The 12,141-nt window shown below is 37.1% G+C and overlaps 1 protein-coding gene across 9 annotated transcripts in view; it reads right to left on the reverse strand.

The window, feature by feature from the left end:
* Positions 1-4,511: 4,511 nt before the first annotated feature.
* Positions 4,512-12,141, reverse strand: part of EIF4E (eukaryotic translation initiation factor 4E) — a 53,485-nt gene continuing 45,855 nt past the window's right edge. For 2 of the 9 annotated variants that reach the window (XM_054682647.2, XM_054682646.2), the window contains exons 6-8: positions 11,695-11,778; positions 10,166-10,305; positions 5,097-6,376 (exon numbers count right to left, since the gene is read on the reverse strand). In XM_054682647.2, coding sequence (XP_054538622.1) covers positions 6,262-6,376; positions 10,166-10,305; positions 11,695-11,778 — 339 coding nt within the window. In that variant the 3' untranslated portion in view covers positions 5,097-6,261. 9 annotated transcript variants of the gene reach the window in all.

Raw genomic sequence — 12,141 nt, forward strand, 5'->3', positions numbered from 1 at the left:
AAAAGTTACATATATTGTACATCTTTTTTTTTTTTTTTTTTTTTTTTTTTGGAGATGGAGTCTGGCTCAGCTGCGCAGGCTGGAATGCAGTGGCGTGATCTTAGCTCACTGCAGCCTCTGCCACCCGAGTTCAAGTGATTCTCGTGCCTCAGCCTCCCGAGTAGCTGGGATTACAGGCGCGCACCACCATGCCTGGCTAATTTTTTCTAATTTTAGTAAAGACGGGGTTTCATCATGTTGGCCAGGCTGGTCTCAAACTCCTGACCTCAGGTGATCCACCCACCTCAGCTTCACAAAGTGCTGGGATTACAGGCATGAGCCACCATGCCCAGCCACAGTGTACTTCTATTGTATGCACAAGTTTCTAGACACGTACAAGAAATTTGAGTGGCACCTTGAAAAACAACAGTAGGAGACAGAATTCTCATCTTCTACCTTTCTGTAGGGATGAAAAATAAAATAAGCATGTATTATGTTTGGCCAAACATTAAAGAAAAAAATCACAGATCAGTATTTTGGGAAGGTGGCTGGAGAAGCCTCTAAAGCCACACCAATGCAAACACAATTGCATTAAAAATACTACAGTATGCTAAAAAATGTTAAATGAATGGTGAAAAAATTTTAAAGTACAATCAATCAAAGAGACACAAAACTTTACTTGGACCATCATATAGAGTTCAGTAATATAAAAGTAGAAACGGTCTTGCAAAAGCTATAATTTGCATATGCTGGTTTGCTAGAGTCCTCCTGGAATGTGATCTGTTTAGAATCAATGTTTTAGAGCTGGAAGAGTATTTAGAACCAGGGCCGGGTGCAGTGGCTCACGCCTGTAATCCCAGCACCTTGGGAGGCTGAGGTGGGCGGATCACGAGGTCAAAAGATCGAGACCATCCTGGCCATCATGGTGAAATCCCATCTCTACTAAAAATACAAAAATCAGCTGGGTGTGGTGGCACGCGCCTGTAGTCCCAGCTACTCGAGAGGCTGAGGCAAGAGAATCGTTTGAACCCGGGAGGCGGAGCTAAGAGCGCGCCACTGCACTCCAGCCTGGCAAACAAGACTCTGTCTCAAATTAAAAAAAGAAGAAACAACCTCATTTTATATTTACCTCGACTGCATAATCCCCAGTAATAAAACCCTAGTCCTATTTTCTGTAACAACAGCTATTTGTAGAACCTTATGAACAGACACGTTTTTTTTTTTTTTTTTTTTTTGAGATGGAGTCTTGCTCTGTCACCCAGGCTGGAGTGCAGTGGCGCAATCTCAGCTCACTGCAACCTCCACTTCCTGGGCTCAAGTGATTCTCCTGTCTCAGTCTCCAAAGTAGCTGGAATTACAGGCGCATGCCACCATGCCAGGCTAATTTTTGTATTTTTAGTAGAGACGGGGTTTCACCATGTTGGCCAGGCTGGTCTCAACTCCTGACCTCAGGTGATTCACCCGCTTCAGCCTCCCAAAGTGCTGGGGTTGCAGGCATGAGCCACTGCTCCTGGCCAGACTCACGCATTTTTAATATATGTTTGCTTTTAAATCTTCTTTAGAGCAGGGCCCCAGACCATTCTGTTCTTGCTATATGCCCAGCACGTGGAACACAGTAAATAGAGGTGTTCAATACATATGTATGTGTGTATACATACTTTTTTTCAGAAAAGGTAGGGAAGTGAGTTCTGTGCAAAACTAAGAGAAATCACAATGCATGAAGTAAACAAAAAGCTGCAAGATTAAAATATGAAAATTACTTCCCCTGTATTGGAAAAGACAGCACCATAGGCGCATGTGATCACATGCCTACAAGTTCATTTTTTGCTTCTACCAGTAGAATGGTCATAAGAATATTGAACTCTAAACTATGGTAGTAGGAAGGCTACCTAATGCCTACTTTGGAATTCATAGTAAAGCAGGACACAAGAGTTTATTTTAAGATGGTAGAGAACAGGACCAAAGTTTTTGACACCAAATCCATAACTGCATGAAGATGAAAACTGTAGACGTAACAGACCCGGTTGTTCTAGGAAATGATGGGCAAATGAGTTGCCCTGGGCTAATGGGGAAAGCAACCTGTGAACAGTGTTTCCCACACCATATGTGAGGGACCAGTCTTAACCCCTAAATTGTACTCTGCCAGACATACTATATATACACATACATATGTGTTTTGTTATATATTATATATATTACACACATACATAAATATTTTTTAATTTGTTTGTAGCGATGGGGTCTCACTTTATTGCCCAGACTGGTGTTGAACTCCTGGACTCATGCAATCCTGCCACCTTGGCCTCCCAAAGTGCTGGGATTACAGGCATAAAGCACTATGCCTGGCCTGTAAGATATATTTTTTTAAAACATTACTAGAAAAGTGATCACATACTAATGTCACAGTAATATAAAATTACTATAGAAGTTTCCAGACACACAATTTCTACACTGACCTTGAGTGATATGCTGAAGTTTTATCAATGTCAATCTTGAATTTATATAAAGGATCTGACATTTATTGTTTTATTACTCAATAATAAAAACATTCTGTAAGAAACAATTAGAGATAAAAGGTGCATAGCCTTGTCATTAACTTTAAAATATAACACTGCTTTGTCACAACGCCTAAAATTCTCCTTTTGAATGCAACTTTAGCATTTAAGAATCTCAATGCCTATCAGTTTGAATATTTTGCCATTTATATTAGATTAGAATACAGAAGCTTAAAATGTATATGAAAACATGACCATGCATTGATTAATGATGGGAATATGTTTTGAGAAATGGGCCATTAGATGATTTCGTTGTGTACTTACACAAACCTGAATGGTATAAACCTACCACAAATATAGGCTTCAGGGAACAGTCTATTACTGCTCCTAGGCTACAAACCTGTATGGCATGTTACCATACTGAATACTCCATAATGTTATTTGTGTATCTAAACATAACAAAACATGGAAAAGATACAGTAAAAATACAGTGTTACAATGTTACTGGCCCACCATCCTATATATGGTCTGCTGCTGACCAAAACTTCCTTATATAACATGTGATTATATTTATGTACACTACTTCCCCATAAACTCCTGTATCTTTGCCTCCAAACTTCCCCAACTGACTAACACAGTGAATCTAGGGAAAATTTCCATCTATTACTAGATTCATTACCAAAGGGAGTAAAATGGAGAAATGTTTGCATGCCCAACCTATAACAAGCTGAGGTGATTTACTATAGCCTATCAGACAGGCTGTACCCTATGGAGAAAGTGTTATGTAATTATTGTCTCTGGAACCAAATTTCCAGAATTCAAATCCACCCTTTGCAATTTACAAGCAAAAGTTAAATTCTCAGTAACAGCACCTACATCTCAAAAGATTATTCTGCAGGTTAATAAGCATGTAAAGTGACTAAACTACTGCCTGGCACATAAATTATTACTATGTAGTGTTATAATTATTTAATTGCATAGTATGCATTAAATCCTTCTGTAGAATTGGGATAATAAACTTTAAATTCATTAAATGAAATGTCACATGGCTACAATGAACTGCTATGCACCCATTAAAGCCTATTTCAATTCTCTATTATGAAAATACATCTATTTAGGCTGGGTGCGGTGGCTCACGCCTGTAATCCCAGCACTTTGGGAGGCAGAAGCAGGCAGATCACAAAGTCAGGAGATTGAGACCATCTTGGCTAACACAGTGAAACCCCGTCTCTACTAAAAATACAAAAAAAAATTAGCCGGGCATGGTGGCAGGTGCTTGTAGTCCCAGCTACTGGGAGATCACGCCACTGCACTCCAGCCTGGGAGACAAAGCGAGACTCCGTCTCAAAAAAAAAAAAAAAAAGAAAATATATCTATTTAATCTATTTATAATATCCTGCTAAACAGAGAGAAAACAGTAAGTTGGAAAATAACATATAGCCTAATTTTGTATTTAGAGAAGATGCTGATAAAGTTATAAAAGTTGCAAGTCACTGTACTATTTAAGTGGCAACTGCCAAAAGTGATTCAGAGTAATTTATTATCCTTTCTTGTCCCCAGGAAAAAGGTTTAAAATAACATCATGATTCTAAAATGGTAATACCAATAATCAAATGCTACACATCAGTTATTTCAAAAATTTAGAACTGTATACATTTAATGTGTTAATTCCTCCTTTGCACCTAAAAGCTGATGCTTAAAATTGGACTTCATCTTAGAATTAAGAAAATAGATCAATTTATAATAGATATACTACTTCAGTCCCACCCACTGCCAACATACCACTAACATCATCACTTTTAAGGAAACTCTTGAAGTACTCAAAACTATACATATTGACATAGACAGTAAGTCACCTTAACCAATTACTCAAGTTTAACTAGCAGATATTATGTACAGTATGCTGAGATTATAATAAACACAGAATTCTGATTCAGTATTTCTAGAATACTGAACAAGAGGTGTTTGTGGCATTGAGAGTACTGTGATAACCTGTGGTACCCTTTAAACTGCTTTAAAATTTTACAATGAAATCAGTGCTATTAATTTCATGTTTATTTCATACAGGGTTTTTGTCAAGTTTATCAGTTTTAAAATGATTAAGTCATAATCACCATTCAAAGACAAATTTTCCTCTCAAAATAATAATTTCCATTCTGCTACCTACAGTTTGGCTTATCCTTTGGTCTGATAGCCATACTTCATCTCACAGGACTATACAAGTGTGTACTATGTACAAAACATTTTCAAGTTTGCTTTCAAATGATACCTACAAAGAGTAGATCAAGTTTTCAAGTTTACAGAATACCATACTACAACAATTTACCACTATAAATATGTCTTAACACCTGTTTATTCCATTCTATTTAGATTGCAACACTAACAAAATTCTTAATGCATATGTCCCCACCACCTGTACTTTCCCTACACTATCATTTTGACACTTACATAGAAACAACTCAATTCAGCAACCAAGTTTTACAACCACTGTTGCTACCAATCAAATGGTGATGCATCAGATCCCAATTCTCATGAGTATTAACATATTAAGAGAGTACATTATTTACCTAAGACTGAAGGACTGTGCCTTACTTTATAAAAAAACAAAGATAGCCACATCAATTTAATTCCATATATATGATACTACCTATTCAATTTATTAAAAATTGTAATAAACATAATAATCAAACTAGTGCTCCAAACTTATGCTGTTCACATGGAAGACACCACAAAAGAAGACATAATATAGAGACTGCCTTGCAATAAGAAGTACAAATTCCTTCTATAAAGATGGAGAAATAAAAGGACAAATCTAGTTGTCTAAAAGACAATTCACTGTACACATTTTATTTACAGTTTTGTACACTGTCTTAATATGAATGGGACTGCTTTTCTACTTGAGCCATTTTTAACCAAAGCAAAATAACCTAAGTAATATAAAGTGTTAAAATACAGCATAAAGATACAAAAACAGACATACTAATTCTAGTTAGGAATGTAATTATGATGTTACATTTTTTATAATCCACAATTATGTTTAGGAAATCACACAAACATAGATCACTGATTTGAATGAAATGCATAAATTTGTAGCAAAGCTTTGTAGTTACAAAAAACAAAAAAAATTACCAAAGAATGCACAAAATTAATGTTTATTCCACCTTTGTGTCATATTCCTGGATCCTTCACCAATGTTACATGAGGAAAAAAACAAAAGCAAAACAAATGAAAAACTGAAATCAGAATCACTAATATTATCAAGTAGGGAAACAAATAAATTAAAATCTAGCAGCCATCAGCAAGAGTACAGCAAAGACAATGCTGTAAAAAGAAACAAAGAAAATTGCTAGAAAACTGTATGCATCATAATCTTTCAAACCAGCAAAATATGCTTCTGCATAAAATGGAACAACAGAATTTTTTTTCCTGTAAAGTATAGAAATGCCAAGTTGTTTTCTGACTATTGTGGATAGGTAAAATCTGTATGTAATTAATGGTAATTCTACTGAACTATTACAGAGTGGGCCAGGAACACATTTATGGATTCTGGGGATGTGTACTGTAATTCTTTGATTGGGATAGTGGAAACTCTAGCCAAAAAAAAAAAAAAAATGAACACAGAAGTACAAGACAAAGGCGAATGAGACTTCTCTTATATCTGAGTAACATTAAGATGGAAATCAAATTTAAATGCAGTCCACTCTGCTTTTTGAAGAGGCTTTGGTTCAGCTCCCAAATCTCGATTGCTTGACGCAGTCTCCTATGAGAATACTCAGAAGGTGTCTTCTTAAACAACAAACCTATTTTTAGTGGTGGAGCCGCTCTTAGTAGCTGTGTCTGCGTGGGACTGATAACCAATCACTATCTTTGGAGGAAGTCCTAACCTTTCCTTGTATACCCTCCTAGAAGAAAAAAAAAAAGAAGAAGAAAAAAGTAGTCATTAACTTTTACTCACAAGAAATACATTTAAAAATTTAGGGTTATTAGTCTTTATATTAAAAAATATAGACTTGAGAGTAAAATAGGAAATTAATTATACACCCTTTTCCTTTCAGCACAATTTACTCTTCATTTTTGCAATATTCTTGGTTAATTACTTTTAAAATATTTGAGAGCGAGTCAGGTATGTTATTACTAAATTACAGGAGCATTACTATATTATTATATTGTTATTTATTATGATACTATAATTATTACTAAATCAACAGTGAACAAAGTAAGGACAGTCCCTGAGCTGACTGCATTTATAGTCTAGTAGAGAAAACATAATCAAATAATCACAAATACATGACAGACCTGTATCACATGCATACTTAAAAACAGAAATCTGTAAAACAAACATGTTTATTTTCATTCTTTGATCTAAAATGTTACATTTCACGTCTGAACCCTAGCAAATATTGTATATTACTACACAAATTATATTAACCATACCTGTTATAAGACTGCACAAACAAAAACTAAACACTTTGAGGGAGATTAAACACTTCGAGGGAGTGAATGAAACACTTCGAGGGAGAATGTAATTTCTGCTTTACATACTAACTTTACAACCTAATTTTCAAGACAGACATGACTCTATTGCAAGAATAAAATGGCACTTGTCATGAGTGCCAAAGAGTAAATATAAGGGCTGTGATACTGTATAACAAGGAGATTCTAATCTCATCTACAACATTAGAGAAGTCTTCCCCTTTAAATATCACGAGGTCAAAAGCATAATGTTAAGAGAATGAGCACATGTGAAAGCTGAGAAATAAAAATTAGGCTGTGTGGCTATGGCTCGTAAGTAAAGTGAACATGAGATAAAGCTGACAAGGTTTCAGAGGAAGATCACAGAGAGCTTCACAGGTCATCTTAAAAATTTGAATCTTTGGCTGGGCGCGGTGGCTCACGCCTGTAATCCCAGCACTTTGGGAGGCCGAGGCGGGCGGATCATGAGGTCAGGAGATCGAGACCATCCTGGCTAACATGGTGAAACCCCGCCTCTACTAAAAATACAAAAAATTAGCCGGGTGTGGTGGCGGGTGCCTGTAGTCCCAGCAACTCGGGAGGCTGAGGCAGGAGAATGGCGTGAACCTGGGAGGCAGAGCTTGCAGTGAGCTTGAGTGAGACTGTGCCACTGCACTCCAGCCCGGGTGACAGGGCAAGACTCCGTCTCAAAAAAAAAAAAAAAAAAGAAAGAAAGAAAAAAGAATCTTTAGGAAAAAAATAGTAAAAATTCAAAAATGAGCAAAAATCAAATAAAAATAAAGGAATAAAGATATTAATGGAGTTAAATCCTCCAACATGATACTAGGATAGGTTTTCTTTATACCTTCCAGAAGATTTACTACCTTCCCCCTAAAATAAGGTATTAAAAAGTAATTTTATGGTAACTAAAGTGTTAATTATCAAATTTGCATTATAATGCAATGCATTCCTTTCAATTATACTTAATTATTAAAAATGCCAAAAAGCAAGACCATTGAGTCATGCAAATTGGAAGGGTTAAAAAAGAAAATCTTCGTTTGAAAATCTGAAGTCTTAATATACACTCAAAAACATTTAATATTGACAAAAATACAAAACTTCCGTAGGAAAAAAATTCATTAATTTAACTCTTGTTTAAAAAAAAAAAAGTAAATCCTCCAAAATTAGGTTTTGATGCTGGAAGAAACATTAAAATATGATGACAAATCAACTCTTTTCTCTTATGGAACCCCATATAGCATGAAATGTAGAAAATCCCTATACCTTTTGATCCAGAAATAAATTATGTTCACATAAAAATTTACATGGCTGAGAGCAATGGATCACGCCTGAAATCCCAGCACTTTGGGAGGCTGAGGCAGGTGGATGACTTGAGGCTAGGAGTTTGACACCAGCCTGGCCAACATGGCGAAACCCTGTCTCTACAAAAAATACTGCAGTGGCTCAGGCCTGTGGTCCCAGCTATTCAGGAGGCTGAGGCAAGAGAATCACTTGAACCCAAGAGGTGGAGGTTGCAGTGAGCCGAGATCGCGCTACTGCACCCCAGCCTGGGCAACAGAGTGTGACTCTGTCTCAAAAAATTAATTAATTTTAAAAAGAAAAATTAATAATATTTGAAAAATCACAAAGGGGCAAACCAAACATTTTGACCACTGACTGACCAGCATTTAATTTTAACATAAAATTGTAAGTCAAAATTTTTTTTTTTTTTGGTGAGACAGTCTCGCTCTGTCTCCCAGGCTGGAGCGCAGTGGCCCAATCTTGGCTCACTGCAAGCTCCGCCTCCCGGGTTCATGCCATTCTCCTGCCTCAGTCTCCCAAGTAGCTGGAACTACAGGCGCCCGCCACCACGCCCAGCTAATTTTTTTTTTTGTATTTTTAGTAGAGACGGGGTTTCACCGTGTTGGCCAGGATGGTCTCGATCTCCTGACCTTGTGATCCACCTGCCTCAGCCTCCCAAAGTGCTGGGATTACAGGTGTGAGCCACTGCACCTGGTGTCAAATATGACTAATATAATTGAGGTAAAAAGAAATCTTAGTTAGAAAAAAAATGTCAGCTGGTTTAGCATGGTGGCTCACGCCTGTAATCTCAGCACTTTGAAAGGCTGAGGTGGCTTGATCAAGTCCAGGAGTTCATGACCAGTCTGGGCAACATGGCAAAACCTCTTCTCTACAAAAAATATAAGAAAATAGCCAGGTGTGGTCATACACACCTGTAGTTGCAGCTAATTGGGTGGCTGAGGTAGGAGGATCACCTGAGCCCAGGAGGTTGAGGCTGAAGTGAGCCATGACTGCACCATTGCACTCTTGCCTGAATAACACAGTGAGACCCTGTCTCAAAAAAAAAAAAAAAAAAAGCCACTTTTGCAAAGAATAAAATTTACAAAAAAAGGTTTAATAAAACCCTACATATGTGGGTTTTAAACATGGAACAAAAACCAAGATATGTTATATAAATTTTAATGAAAATTATACGTAGTAAACACACATGCTTTAAATGCACATATACTATTTGCCAATAATCACTGAATTATTATTATGAGCATACATTAGCTCTTTTCAAAGTAGTACTTTTTTCCAAACAGCACTTTCAAAGAGGAAATAATACATTCTCATTTGTGAATGAATAAAAAATGCTACATGCCAAAGGAGAGTGCTCTAGTGGTTATATACTTCACTGCTAAGAAAAAGCAATTTTACAGAAATAAAAAACATATGAACAAGGCCAGGCGCAGTGGCTCATGCCTGTAATGATAGCACTTTGGGAGGCTGAGGTGGACGGATCACTTGAGACCAAAAGTTAAAAGACCAGCCTGGCCAACGTGGCAAAACCTGGCCTCTACTAAAAATATAAAAATTACCCAAGCATGGTGGCATGCGCCTGTATTCCCAGCTACTCGGGAGGCTGAGACATAACAATCTCCTGAACCCGGGAGGCGGAGGTTGCAGTGAGCCTAGATCATGCCGCTGTACTATATAGCCTGGAGAACAGAGTGAGACTCTATCTCTAAATAAATAAATAAATAGCTGTGAAAAAACCCAAAAAAACAAGACGTTGCGCACCAATTGAGCCGTTCAAAATTATAAAAGTGTTCACGAAAACAATACAAGGAAAACAGCATCTACAAACTGAAGTATTTCTAAAGCTACAAATAAAATAACTTCTGGTTTTACTCATCTTAATACTGTAAAATAAGTAGGCAAAGAGCAAAACTTACCCTATATGTGTAACAGCTTCTCTGTTTTCACATTCAGTAGTCCATATTGCTATCTTATCACCTTTAGCTCTAACATTAACAACAGCGCCACATACATCATCACTGTAGTCATCAAAAGATTCTCCAATAAGGCACAGAAGCTTAAAAAAAAAATCCCAAATTACATTTAATAGATTATAAACAAGCTCATTACACTGCAAATGTCTCTTCTGTATTTGCATAGAAATTAAAGACAGTTTTTAAATCAAGAGTTAATTTTTTAAATGTGTAAATTTTATTTGCATATATAGATCTGTCCTGACTTTTAAATACTCATTCATTTACTATCAAATCAGCCTTTTTCAGCAAATTTGGCAGTTAATGTCATGGCAGACATAAAAGCTGATTTTATTAATATTCATTTGCTCTGCTGCTGCTTATATTTACGAGCAAACAAATATTAATAGAATAATAAAAATAGCTATTCATGGTTAATCTCCTCTTGTTCTTATTTTTTATGAATATTTGTTAATGGTCTGGTTTTTTGTTGTTGTTGTTGTTTGAGACAGGGTCTTGCTCTGTCACCCTGGCTGGAGTGCAGTGGGATCATCACAGCTCACTGCAGCCTCAACCTCCTGGGCTCAAATGATCCTTCCACCTCAGCCTCCTGAGTAGGTGGGCATACATACAGGGACATGTCACCATACCCAGTTAATTTTTGCATTTTTTGTAGAGACAGGGTTTTGCCATGTTGCCCAAACTGGTCTTGAACTCCTGAGTTTAAGTGAAATGCCTGCCTCGGCCTCCTGAAGTGTTGAGATCACAGGTGTGAGCCCAGCCCTAACAGCTTTCTTAATTGTGGTAAAATACAAATAACATAAAATTTACCATTTTAACCACCTTTAAGTGTACAGTTCAGTGGTGTTAAGTACATTCAACATTGTTGTACAACCATCCCTACTACCATCCATCTCCAGAAGATTTTTTTTAACTGCAAAATGGAAATGTCCTGACTTTTTAATGTGGAATTCAAAAATGGTATTTGCTCATGATCTTCCCCCTCAAAAACAGATTTTTCTTCTTAAAAAGTCATTCATTCATTAGCTGGCTGTGCTGGCATGCACCTGTAGTCCCAGCTACTTGAGAGGCTAAGGCAGGATGATTGCTTGAACCCAGGAGGCTACAGTGAGCTATGATGGCCCCACTGCACTCTAGCCTGGGCGACAGAACAAGACCCTGTCTCTAAAAAAAAGCAAAATAGTCACTTATTCAAACATTTAAAGTGATTAACTTAACAAGTGCTAACTATAAACCAGGCACGGTTTCAAGTGCTAGGGATACAAAAGAGACTACAAACCCCGCTCCTATAAGCTTGGGGTTTGGAACCTCTGTCTACAGAAAATGCTTATTATCTCATATTTAATTTGTCTTGTAAAGCCAGAAGTTCCAGTTAATATCACAACATGTAGGTCAAATGGTAGTACACAACAATTTTATTATTTGCTTCACTGATCTAAAAAGTTTAGTGGGACAGGCACTGTGACTCACACCTGTAATTCCAGCACTTTGGGAGGCTGAAGTGGGAGGATCACTTGAGGCCAGAAGTTTGAGACCAACATAGCAAGATCCCATCTCTAGGAAAAAAATTAGAAAATTAGCTGGGCATGGTGGCATGCACCTGTAGTCCCAGCTACTTAAGAGGCTGAAGTGGGAGGATCACTTGAACCCAGAGGGTGAGGCTGAAATGAGCCATATAAATAAATATCCGCACTCCAGCCTGGGCAACAGAGCAAGACCCTCGCTCTAAAAATATAAATATTTAAAAGTTTAGTATACATATAGCAATGCTGTAAGAGGGTTGCAAAAACTTCAATCATACAAAATGTAAGGTTCTATAATTTTGAGGTTAATGAAATGACCACAGTGAGCTTATTGTGGTGAGAGTCAACTGCCAATCACTTAAAATATCTGACTTAAAATGTGGTAGGATGTTTCAC

The sequence above is a fragment of the Pan troglodytes genome, chromosome 3 (assembly GCF_028858775.2).
Source record: "Pan troglodytes isolate AG18354 chromosome 3, NHGRI_mPanTro3-v2.0_pri, whole genome shotgun sequence".
NCBI lineage: Eukaryota > Metazoa > Chordata > Mammalia > Primates > Hominidae > Pan > Pan troglodytes.